The sequence below is a fragment of the Vidua macroura genome, chromosome 2 (genome assembly GCF_024509145.1).
Source record: "Vidua macroura isolate BioBank_ID:100142 chromosome 2, ASM2450914v1, whole genome shotgun sequence".
NCBI lineage: Eukaryota > Metazoa > Chordata > Aves > Passeriformes > Viduidae > Vidua > Vidua macroura.
The window spans coordinates 83,409,052-83,422,120 of NC_071572.1; the positions used below are offsets into that span (position 1 = coordinate 83,409,052).

The 13,069-nt window shown below is 42.9% G+C and overlaps 1 protein-coding gene across 1 annotated transcript; it reads left to right on the forward strand.

Moving 5' to 3' along the window:
* The first annotated feature begins 7,729 nt into the window (after positions 1 to 7,729).
* Positions 7,730 to 12,428, forward strand: FUT4 (fucosyltransferase 4). The gene has a single exon (XM_053972004.1). The coding sequence runs from the start codon at positions 7,730 to 7,732 to the stop codon at positions 8,957 to 8,959; it is 1,230 nt and encodes a 409-aa protein (XP_053827979.1). The 3' UTR covers positions 8,960 to 12,428.
* Positions 12,429 to 13,069: the final 641 nt, after the last annotated feature.

Genomic DNA, 13,069 nt, shown 5'->3' on the forward strand with positions numbered 1-13,069 from the left:
GGAGAACAGGCAGCAGTAAAAATAGCCTTTGATACATTGCTCGGTGTGTCATTTCTGTCCATCTCTACAACAACAAGAAGGCAAGAGTTTGTGATTCAGTATCTAGCCTAATTTAATGAAAGTTAACATAAATAAACCTCTCTCCAAGTAAGAGCTATCATAGTATCAAAGAACCACAGAGACAGCATGGAACCTGAAATAACTTACCACTTTCACTCTTAAACCACTATTACAGTGAGGTAACACCAAATGAATATTAGTTTGCTTTGTATTACCATGCCACTTATGAAACAAATCTAGATCCTTTGTACTGTATAAAACCAGAAAATATATGGAGTCCTCCAGAGGCTGTTTCACCATGGACCTCTGTGTGCTACAGGGGCACAGCTGACTCACCATGGTGTTCCCCACAGGCTGCTCTATCTCCTGGAGCACCTCCTGCCCTTCCTTCTCCACTGACCTTGGGGTCTAAAGGGCTGTTCTTCTCACACATTCTTACTCCTCTCTTCTCTGGCTGCAATTGCTTCTGTGCAATAACTTTTTCCTTCTTTAATTTGTTATCCCAGAGGCACTACCACCATTGCTAATTGGCTCAGCCTTGGTTAGCAGTCGATCTGTCTTGGAGCCAGCTGCTATTAGCTCTGTTGGACACAGGGGAAGCTTCTAAAACTTCTCACAGAAGTCATCCCTGTAGTCAGCCCCCTGGTACCAAAACCTCACTAAGAGGTGGAGATGGGATTTGTTTCTCAGGCTCTCAGTTCCTTGGGAAGTATCTATAACACACTGAATATTTTTAAAAAGGAAGTCTTAGTGACAACTTTGTGAAACTGTACTTTGTTTTCCTTTGGATTTTTTTCTACAATTATCTGTGAATTAAATCAGATGTTTGTTCTTTGATTTTCTGGATCTCTGCTCTGACATTACAAGTTTGATTTTATTTTTGTATCAGTGAGAAGGGAAAGAGAGAAAAACCAAAACCAAAACAGCATCTTAGCAGGCTTCAAGCCAACTCTTTTCAGTGTTTCTGTTTGACTTCTAAATGAGAAAGGTTATTGTACTGAATATTGTACCTGAGGCACTAGAGGAGTAGCTCCTTTTGAAAATACTGTTCTCACTTTTTAGATGCCAATCTGATCATGAATCACATAATAATGTTTAAAAAGCACTGGATTTTCGGACAGAGACTTCGATCAGGCTTGTTGCATCTTGCTTCTGCTTTGTTTCATTTTTATCCTACTCTCATCTCCTTGCTTTCCCATTCTGTTTCATAATCTTGTTTTAAAATTTTCCAAATGAGAATACTTTCTGGCTCTATCCTGGATTTCTGCACTAGCTCAGTTTTGGTGCAGCATTTGGTGTTCATTTTCTCCCGCTTCCTTTTTGTGTGACCTTCTACAACAGAGAAATCCGTGTTAGATCTTTTCTACTGAATATATTACCTCAATTATGAGGCTGTGGTAATCCTTACCTAGTCTGATATATTCATGTTTGTGATCTTTTTATGTGTCTCCTCTTTTATTTGAATAAAACAAAGCAATTTGTTTAAATATAATATTGCATAATAATAATGTTATTAATATTACTGTGATGTTTATAATATCTTTATATTTCATTAAATAGGGCAGTGGGTAATTTAAATTAACTGTGCTCACATTTTATCATAGTGACTTTTTACTGTCTAACTGTTCAGCTCTCCTTTTCTCTTTTTTAATTATTTCATTGCCAAACTCAACGCTACTGTTTTGAAAGACAATTGTTATCATTGCTTATATCATTACACCATTGCCTGTATTAGTACCAGTGATTAAACACTTATATTTTTCCAAGACTACATATACATTATTAAGTAATGAAGCACAACAGGAGAGGGTCAAGTTATTAAAGCAGTTGGTATTGAAAGCCCCATAACTAGATTATGTGTGGTTTAGAAGATTTACTTCAAATTAGGGCTAGTTTTGTCCCCTGGACTGAGATATGACCCCAACCCCTGATGTTCAAAGATGTCCAAAGAGAAGTTTTGTCACAAGTCCTTGCTCTCTGTCCTGGGAGATGCTCACTGGGTAAAATGAGAGCATCAGTGCTGGTTGCACCTCACTGTCTCTTGCCACTGTGTCTGCATAAGACGAAGTCCAGTGCTCAAACAAACCCAAGGAAGATTGAAGTTATTGATAACTGCTTACAGATACCCACAGAGCCAAATTCTGGCTTGCTGGTACCCACATGTGTGTCAAAGAGTCTGAGGATTGTGTGGGACTGCTAGGAAAATTTTCTGCTCTGATTTCCGTTCTGGTCTACACTGGTGAACAACAAAGCTGTGTGCTTCAATGGAAGACTGAAGAGTGTCCTGGACAGGATCCTTCATTCACAGTGTGCACAGCACATTTGTTCATGCCTGTGCCTTGACCTGGAAATGTCAGCTTCATGTGGTTTTATTCCAGCATTGTTCACAGTCACAAGTGAAACTGTAGCCAGGCAGAATATTTTAACATTGCCTTTGCTGCATATGCAGAAACATGAGTTTGTCTGTCTAGAAACTGTTCAGACATCAACTTTCAACTGGATCCTCTCATCGTATTTCCAAATTTTAAACTTCCAAGCAGAAAGATCATAATCCTACATATGAAACACTAGGTAATCAAATTACAGGCATTTAAACTTCACACTGAAATACAAAGTGTATCATTTATACAGAACAAAACTTTTACCACACCTTTTCATAGAAAATTTAGGTTCTTACTCGGAAAAACTTGCATTGAAACCATGGGGACTATTTATGAAGAAGAGACTTCAACATAATTCTTAGTGTAATTTTGGTATCAGACAGCATCCTCCTACACTTTGAAGCTGATCACATTTTCTTATGATGCAAAACTCCACAAGGTTTCCCCACCTGACAGAATGTCTGGGTTGATAGCTGTGGCTGAAAACACAACCATGTCTTACAGTACCTTTTAAACTGCCTTTGTAAAACAGTTGACAAATAGCTTCAAAGACTTCTCTAGGCTTAAATATTTCTGAAGTGTGACAAAACAGAGTGAGTCAGAGTAGAGGAGGAAGCCAGCTGGGAAGTTCCAGGCGAAAATATTTACTGCTGTTAGTGATGGCAAATATTCAACCTTCAAATAAGCAAAATATTTTTTATTTTGCAACAGCTTTATTACTTGCACACGGTGTATTGTTTTAAATTCCTGACTATCAGCAACATGAGAACTTGCTGTGATTTCCTCGGAGCAGTTAAAGCACTCCCTAGTGCCAAGAAGACTGGGTGGTCCTCAGTCCATGGGGCTATCTCCTGGACTGGTTTATCTCCAAAGCAGACAAAACCATATGTGTTCCCTGTGGGAGGTCTTCAGGCATCTGGCAACACTACTCAACCTTCATCATGTTGTACTTCTCAGTGATGTCCATGGAGTTTTTCCGAGTCAGAGTGAAAAAAACTGCTTGACAAAACCCTGCCAGCACAAAGTAGCTGATGTGATTGTGCCATGGATGTTCTATTATGTGTATTATGGCAGAAATGAGGCAAACTGAAATTTACATGGGTTAGTGCCTGGCTGGTGTTTATTTCTCCAGACAAGAAATGTGACATTACAAAGGGGAGAGAAACATTTAACCTACACACAGATCTGAGGACACCTGACTTCCAACCTTGGTCCTGACAGCGAGGTCACTCCCTGTATCCCTCACCCTACAGCAACACATCCCATCTGGCTGTTGAATTTACTACACCAAGATTTCTAGGAGTCTGCTAGACTTGTAGATGAAGGCACAACTATCATTACTTTCAGCAGTGACTGTGATGAATATCCAATTAAAATGTATTTCTGCTATTTCCTATACTGGGAGAGTTTGAAGACAGCAGCAACAAAACAGTTGGATCTGTGATTTGTAAAAATTCTAAAATATATCTCAAATATACATTTAATCTTGCTCTAGATATAAATTCTATAAAGATTTTTGAACTTGAGGACTACACACAATGTGTAAATGTAAACATATATTTAGCTTCCACAGCAACAGGTGTAACAGGAAAATTAATTTAAGGTGACAATATTACTCATAGAAATGATTTAGGCTGCTGTCATCTCATCTTGAAATTATTAAATTGTTATTTGCCATAATAAAACAAATATTATTATAGTCTGAATATCTGTTTTGTATATACAACCACAACTTACTGTGGATTTCAGTAACAGCTTTTTTTTTAAGATGAAGAGATATGTAGAGCTTTAGCTGATGTTGTGTTGAGGAATACAGAAAGCCATGTTTTGATTTTATGCTAAATAATTCAACAGATTTGTTTCAATATAACAATTGTCTTAATATGGATGCCACTGAAGTGCAGATGAAAGTCACACTGAAGTTTCACTGTAAGACTGCAAAAAATCAAAAGTAACTAGGCAACTCTTGCTATGAATCCTCACAAGGGAATTTTTTTTTTTGTTTTTTTTGTCGTTCAAATTTATCACTATTTGGCTTATAAAGATTTCTATGTTGCATTGTCCTGAAACATTTCATAAATGCTGAATTAATGTCAACATTTTTGTTGAGTACCATAGGCAGGATCAGGCCTTGCATCATCAATGTAACTGCTCAGGCTTTGAATTTGGAATGCTTAGCAGCAAATGCTTAGCAGCAATGGAAATGAAAACATGACTAGATAAAATTTCTCCAAAGTCACGTATCAGTGCTGAAAGCTCCTGAAGAAAAATAAGAACTGTCATTGCAGTTGATATGATCAAATTTCTTGAGTGAATGAGAATTCCACAGAAGTCAATTGAACTCTCCCACTCACTTTCACAAGTCGCAGAATTCTCATATTATCAGAAAAATGTTTTAATAAACAAAATAACTAACAGTTGTGGGTTTGAACCATTTTGAATCCTTGATTAATGCAGACTAGGGATTGTGTTCATTTCAGGTAGTGTTCATTGTATCAGGTGGGCTCTGGATTGAATCTACATACAGCTTAAGGCTTCACGGGATTCTGCTCTTCCTTAGCATTGTATTTCGGTATTTTTTTTGCAGTTTTCTACTTTAGCAAAGTAACTTTCCTATATTCCCATTTTATGACTAAAACCAGTTATTTATCAAGACAGGTGTTAGTGCCGGCAATGCTTCACCTCATCCACTAGGGTGGACTAGTGTTTCCTGGAGATCCCTTCCAGCCAACTCTGTATGTTGAAGCAGGCAGCCAGATACCAACTCCAGCCACAGCTGTTGGCATGTCTTATATTTTATGAGTGCTTGCAGCATGGACTATGGAAGTACTATGTACACAGTATGGAATGACTATGTACAATAGGTTTATGGGTGTACGTGACTTAGTTTCTAACCTAACAGCACCCTCACACAAAACTGTGCTTTATTTTTTTGAGTTAACAGACCTGAATCACTTTTCTTACTAACATAGAGTCAAGTCACAGGGCCTTGATGTATGTGGTATGTAAAATCTGAAATCCAAACAGTCAGTGAGAATTTTTGCTTGGTGTAACTTTGCTGCCTTCAGTAGATATATATGAGAGGACCTTGTATCGACAGCTGTTGGATATGAGCATGTGCAATGTCAGAGCTGGAAACTTGTTCAGTTCTGTACAAACACTGTTTGAACTGTGTGAGTCAACAGCCTCACAGTTCACTGAAGCAAATTGCTTAGGAAAAAAGTTTCGAGCCTATGTGACGTACTTTTTCACAGCAACTCTGTGAAGCAGAACTGGAAAAAGTAATTTTCTGGTAACCATGAGGTTTTGCAGTTTTTAAATAACTGTGAGATTTTCAAGTAAACATGTATGATTCTAAGAAGGCTGTAAAGGAGCAAAAAGAATCCTCTTTTAAAATTTATTTTCTTTTAGTTTTTCCAAATTGTTACGCCGCCTATAGGTGCTTGAAACTGAATTTGACAAGAATTCAAAGCTATTGTGGCAACTGTCACTTCTTTTTTTTTCCTTTTTTTTTTCCTAAATAAGTGACTTATTCAAATTTGCTCTCAGCCTCACTGTCTAAATTATATCTGTTTTTAAAATATCCCCTGCATCTTCCAAAGTACTTCCCTGTGAAGCCACAGGACACAGCATGTAAATCATAGCTCAGCTGGTGTGGGAAAACCCTTTTGTTAGAATTTAAAACCTCTAGCTGTTTCAGGTGTGGATTGGAAGAAATAAATGAGAATGCACATGGAAAGCAGCAGAGCAGTCCTGCTTTCTCATGGGCAATAGGGCAGGGGAGACCTGAGACTGTGCCTGCCTTCGTGATGTGAATGGGCAGGGCTCTCCTCCCCCTGTTCCCTGTTCTCTGCCCCGTGCTTCTACATGTGCTCATGTACGGGGTTTGTGTGGCAAGGTTCTGGTAGTGATGGGGTGACAGGGGTGGCTTCTTTGAGAAGGCGCTAGAAACTTCCCTCCATGCCTAGTAGAGCCAATACCAGCCAGCTCCAAGACAGACCCACTGCTGGCCGTGGCTGACCCCATCAGTGATAGCAATAGCACCTTTGGGATAATGTATTTAAGAAGGAAAAGAGTTTCTGCACAGAAGCAATCACATCCAGAGAAGAGAGGAATGAAAATATGTAAGAGCAGACACCAAAGCTGGTGCAGAAGAAAGGGATGGAGGTGCTGCAGAGGCTGGAGCAGAGATTCCCCTGCAGCCTGTGATCCATGGTGAGGCAGGACATTCCTGGATGGAGGACCTCATGCCAGAGCGGGTGGATGCCCATAGGACTCTCCGCTGCTGAGCAAGGTTCCTGGCAGGATCTGTGACCCTGTAGAGAAAGAAAGCCCATGCTGGGGCAGGTTTGCTGGTAGGACTTGTGACCCCACTGGGGAGCCCGTTGGATCAGCCTGCTCCTGAAGGACTGCACCCTGTGGAAGGGACCCACACTGGAGCAGTTCATGAAGAACTGCAGGCCCTGAGAAAGACTCACGTTGGAGAAGTTCAAAGGACTGTCTTCCGTGGGAGGACTGACACTGGAACAGGGAAAGGGTGTGAGGAGTCCTTCCCCTGAGGAGGAAGGAGCAGCAGAGACACCATGTGATGAACTGACCACAGCCTCCATTCCCCATCCTCCTGCGCCGCTCTTGGGGAGGAGGCAGAGAAATTTTGAGCGATTTTGAGCCCAGGAAGAAGGGAGGAGTGGAGAAAAGGTGTCTTTCAGTTTTGGTTTAATTTTCCATTACCCTAGTCTGATTTGATTGGCAAAAAATTAAGTTAATTTCCCCAAATCGGTTTTGTTTTGCCCATGACTGTAACTGCTGAATGATCTCTCCTTGTCCTTAGGTCGACCAGAGCGCCTTTCGTTGTATTTTCTCTCCTCTACATTGCTGATGAAGACGGAGACAAAGCGGCTGTGATTAACACCCGGCCCTAAGCCGGGGTCAACCCACCAGAGGTGCCAGGGTGCGGGCGCCCTGACACCCCTTGTGAACGTCCCTACAACCTTTGCCGTGCGTGCCTGGGCTCTCACCGGGGATCCCTCCTGAGTGCGGAGATACAAATTCCCTCTGCAGCCCCGAGTCGGGCATGAGCAACCGAGCGGCCCGGGGCCGCAGCTCCCCGGCTGCCGCGGCGCTGCTGCCGCACGGGGCAGCGGCGAAGCCGCGGAATCCCGGCAGGAGCCCGAGCACCGCTCTCCCCGAAGGCGGAGCGGCAGCGGCCGCGGCGGGCGGGGCAAGGCGGCACCAGGGGCGGGGGCGGCACCCGGGCCGGGAGGCGGCGGGCGGAGGACGGGCCGGCAATGGCCGGGAGGGGCGGCGGCAGCGGCACCTCCCCGCCGCCGGGGCCGGGGGTGGGGGCAGAGCGGCGGCGGCGGCAGCAGCCCCAGCCCCAGGATGCGCTGCCCGGCCCTGGCGCGGCCGGTGCCCTGCGAGGGGCAGAGCGGCGGCAGCGGGCGGCGGGGATGGATGCGGCCCCGCGGCGCTGCCGCGGCTGCTGCTGGCGGCGCTGGCGGCGGCGGCTGCGCGGGCGGCGGTGGGCGCTGGCGGCCGGGCTGCTGGGCGCCGCCGCCGCCGCGCTCGCCCTATACTCGGCGCTGCCCGAGCCGGCCCGGGCGGACGGCGGGGCGGTGACCGTGCTGCTGTGGTGGGAGCCTTTCGGTCGCCCGCGGCGCTTGCCCGACTGCCGGCGGCGCTACAACATCAGCGGCTGCCGCCTCAGCGCCGACCGCAGCCAGTTCGGCGAGGCGCAGGCCGTGCTGTTCCACCACCGCGACCTGGCGCGGCACGGCGCCGAGGGGCTGCCCCGAGGGTCCCCGCCGCGGCCCCCGCGCCAGCGCTGGGTATGGATGAACTTCGAGTCGCCGTCGCACTCGCCCGGCCTGCGGGGGCTCGCCGGGCTCTTCAACTGGACCATGTCCTACCGCCGCGACTCGGACGTGTTCGTTCCCTACGGGTACCTCTACGTCCCGCCGGCGCCCCGGCCCTTCGTCCTGCCCCGCAAGACGCGGCTGGTGGCCTGGGTCATCAGCAACTGGAACGAGGAGCACGCCCGGGTGCGCTACTACCGCCAGCTGAAGGAGCACCTGCCCATCGACGTGTACGGGGCGCGGGGGCTGGCGCTGGCCGAGGGCGGTCTGGTGGAGACCGTCTCAGCCTACAAGTTCTACCTGGCCTTCGAGAACTCCCAGCACACCGACTACATCACCGAGAAGCTCTGGAGAAACGCTTTCTCCGCCAGCGCCGTGCCCGTCGTCCTGGGACCTCGCAGGGCCAACTACGAGCGCTTCATCCCCCCCGATTCTTTCATCCACGTTGACGACTTCCCCAGCCCCCGGCTGCTCGCCACCTACCTGAAATTCCTCGATAAAAACAAACCCAACTACCGGCGGTACTTTGCCTGGAGGAAGAAGTACGAAGTCCACGTCACCTCGTTCTGGGATGAGCATTTCTGCAAGGTCTGCGAGGCTGTTAGGACAGCTGGGAATCAAATCAAGACTGTTCAAAATCTGGCCAGCTGGTTTGAAAGCTGATGTTTCTGGCGGGCGAGGCTTGCCTGGACAGCCTGGTCCAAGTGTCAAGGTGTCAAGAAGGATGGGTCTCGCAGAGATCATTAGCACAGGTAGTCGGCATTAGCCACAGGAGATTGGCATAAGTTAGAGAAGCATACAGGTTTCAAAACAAGCTGTGAACAGCCTACAAAAGAAAGATTTTTATTAAAGAGAAAATCATGAAGGTACAAAGAGACATTATGCCAGATGATTCCTAAAGAGCAAAGTTAAATTTCCAAAAGTTGTACAGTTACAGAACTTTTAAAGTTCTGCACAACTCAGCATAAATATCTGATGCCAAATTCCTCAGTTGTACAGCTGAAACCAATTTTGGCGGCTATGACAACTTCCTGGACTGTGAAACTTTCCTCTGCTCACAGAAGATACATGATCAGTGCTGGTTTTCTGTAATACTAAGACGAAAATGAATGTAATGAATGTTTTAAACTGTTTTTTATGCGTGTGAAAGCTATTTGCATACAATTTCTGAGCCGCAAGTGTTGAATGTAAGAACCTTATACAGTAGCACCTTTTAACAAAGCTTGAAATTGCAGCAGCCTGCTAATAATGCTTTGAACCAAATAATTGTTCCGTTTAGGAAAAAGCATATGGAGGGGACTGAATCTCAGTGAACAAACAGCTCAGATGATGTAAAGTATTTCTCCTACTACCTGCTGAAACCATAGGCATGTTTATTCTCTATGAGAGTAGAGTAGAACTTTAAGTACAGGAAAACACAGACTGTAGGGAAGAAAACTGGAACACTTCCACCCTCCCTTTATTCAGGAATTAGAAAAGGTTTACAGGTATCTGCATGTTTTTCTCTGCAGAATTATTGCCATACAGGAAAATGCAGGGAAAGGCTCAGAATGACAGGGGGTTTATTACTGTATTGAATATATATACAGAAAGGTTAACTTTTTTCTCAAGTATCAGTAGACAGTGCTGTTGTGTAGCAACTCTTTTGGTTTTTGGCATGCATTTTTAAAAATTCTGCTGGGGGGCAGATTAGTTTTTTTTTTTTGTTTGTTTGGGTTTTTTTTGGGTGTTTTTTTTTTGTTTTTAAAATAACAACCACCAAAAAATCCACTAATCACTTCCATTCAGAAAGAAAATTACTGTAGAGAATAAGATCTACATTGCTTGTAAAATACAGATTGTGTGAGGAAAGAATATAAAAAGGGAAGGATTTACTATTTTCTCTTCCTTTGGTTTTGAGGTCTTTTTGTGGCTCAGTTTTTAAATCAATATATAGGTTCTTAAGGTAGAACTCCCTTCACTCAGTGCCTGTCAGGAGCAGTAGTTATTCCCTTTTAGACTCCCACATTTTGCTGGAGCCATCCTAGTAGTGGATGTGCGGTTACTTTTTGGTTACATGTAACCTTGCTCAAACAAAGCCAGAAAGAAACTTCAGTTACAATTACACATCCTTGCCAAGCTCAGCCTTCCTGTCTTTTGCAGCTATGAAGTTTGGTGGCAAAAAAATGGCAACCTATAAGAGACTTGCCCACATGATTAAGGTATTTCTTCTGCTGCTTTTTAATCCATGGAGTTAGTCAGAGACTTCATTCAGAGTAAAATCATGGGTGAATAGGTGGGAAAAGAAGTCAGTTGCAAATAAAAGATGGGCATCAGAACAGGAACCTTGCTGGCATTTGTGAGTCATATTTAGGTTAGGAAAGGATTAGATTTGATTTCAGCAGTATGGGATGTTGGATGAGTGCTTTTAAGATGTATGAGCTGGCGGTCTACTGTAATTTATTTCTAGTTAGATATTCCCCATGATTAGGTACACACAGAGCCAAGGATTATTGGAAAAAAAATGAATAATAATGAAGTTCATTAATAATTTGCACAGTTTCACCAGTTCAGATCTTGCAGACTTCTCCAATTACTCCCTTCTGCTTTTGTGCAAGGAGGGTTGCCTGAAAGTACTTGACGAACTTTTTTGTTGTCAGCACCTGAGTTGCTGTAGAATATTTACTGGGGAGGGAGTGAAAACAATCTCTGCAATGTGGGATATAGTAGGCATGATTCCTAATGCTGCAGTTTTACTCCAAGAGGTATAAAGTGATTGTTTGAACTAAAAGAGTGATCTTTATGGCATGGTCATCTGTTTCTCTATCAGTAGTTACTACTCCCATAATACTGGGTTTGATATTTTTAAAACTCCAATATAGGTATAGTATTAAGAGTAATACCCAAGTGTCAGGATGATAGGTTCCCTCTTTGCCTTTGAAGGTATAATATCTTTTTTCTATTCATTTTTTATCAGAATTTGCAGAACTGTATACAAAAACCCAATCTTAAAAGTAATGAAATAATATTTAAGATTACACTACTTTTTATCAGTCTGCTGAAACCAGTGCATTTTTTTCAGTCCTCATAATTTTTTTAGCATTTTGTGAAAGTTTCCAGGCACACAGTTCTTCTGTGTAATCATTAGTAATGCCACGTGCAGAAGATCAGGCTGCAGGAGCATGGGAATTTCCAGAGATCGCAAACCTTAATTTTCTTCTCAGCCTCTCTAAAAAAAGAGTTGAAATCTTTGAGGGAATATTTTTGTAAAATTCAGAAAAGAGCTACAAAGCAATTAAAGCATCATTTGGGTAAAGTGGTCAGAATTGCACAGTATTTGTAAATTGTGCATTGAGGATTTTCAAGAACTGTACAGTGAAAATAGCAGATTTGTAGTAATTATTGTAGAGCACTTGCACTGGGAGAAGAGAAGCGTTTTCTAATTTCATCATTCTTAAATGGATGTTGCAAATTTGTGGCTTTCCATTTGGGAGTAAACTCAGCCCAGGCCTATAGCTGCTGAAGTCAGTATTACAGTATTTCTATAGATCTCTGGTTTTTGGTCATCCACAACATGAGCTAATAGTGTACTGTCTCAGGCAAAGGACTGGCTTTTGTAATGTACTTTGTAGAGCTCTATTTCAGTGACAAATGTAAAGTTTGCCTGAATTAACTGGTTTGTACATTGGGTACCAGACTCCACAAGGCATTGCAGATGATGTATACAATCCAGTTGTAAAAATTGGGAAAAGCTATTTTCTATTTTTAGTAGAAAAGTTTCCTTTATTACATTTTGAAAACGTTTTTATTCCATGCCTTAAAATACTGGGGTGGAGGGAGAGAAAGGAAGGTTGTGATCTTCTGGGTTTTATAAGAATTACCATTACTTTTTGGTTATGATGTAAATGGAATAGAGAATTATGTGATCCCTCAAATTGCATATTGTATCTCAGGGAATTTTATACTGTAAGGTGTCTTGATCTTCATAGAATGAAGAAACTTTATATTAATTATATAGATTGACACTCAATAAAATTAAAGGAAGTAGTGCAAAACAACACTATTTTTTATTCTGTTGTCTGTGTTATGAAGGCTGAAGAAAACTGCTTTTTAAAGAGAATGAATGTCTTTTCATGTTTGTTTAATAAATAAAAGTGGCTGATTGTTCTCAGAGTAGTCAGACCATCTGAGGTTAGGCATGAAACCTGGTTCTGCCAGGAGAAAAATATTTTCATAGGAGAGTCTGTGCTGAGTTATTTTCTGTATGAAAAGGTGCATTTATTGAAAAATGTCATTTCAAACAAAATCAAAAAACAAACTTTCTCTTGACCTACAGAGAATTTGAATGTGGTTGGATTCTTTTTGCCCCCCTTAAATTTCAAAATGAGACTATGTTTATTTTGGTATTCAGCATGTAGTGCTTTATCTTCCTTTTTAGCGACAACCTTTTTTCAGGGTTTTTCATGGTTGTTTTCAACTGAGCAACAAAAGACCAAAGGCCAAAAGCTGTTTTCCCTAAGCTTCTGTTAACACTGTTTGCTGCCCAAGTGATGGCTTACCCCACTTTTTACTCATCTTCTGTACAGCTTGGTGCACAGTATTGAGAAAGCATTTCTGAAAACTCCTGCCCAGCCAGGAAGGGCTACAGACCTTGCTTTTTCCCCTGAGGTGATTGATGTTGTATCATTATCACATTTAACTTTTCTAAGCAGAGTTTAAACTGACTGCTTGCTTACTCCTGCCTGATGGGGGAAACATTTTTTTAGCTCATTTTCCAGATGGCATTGAACACTG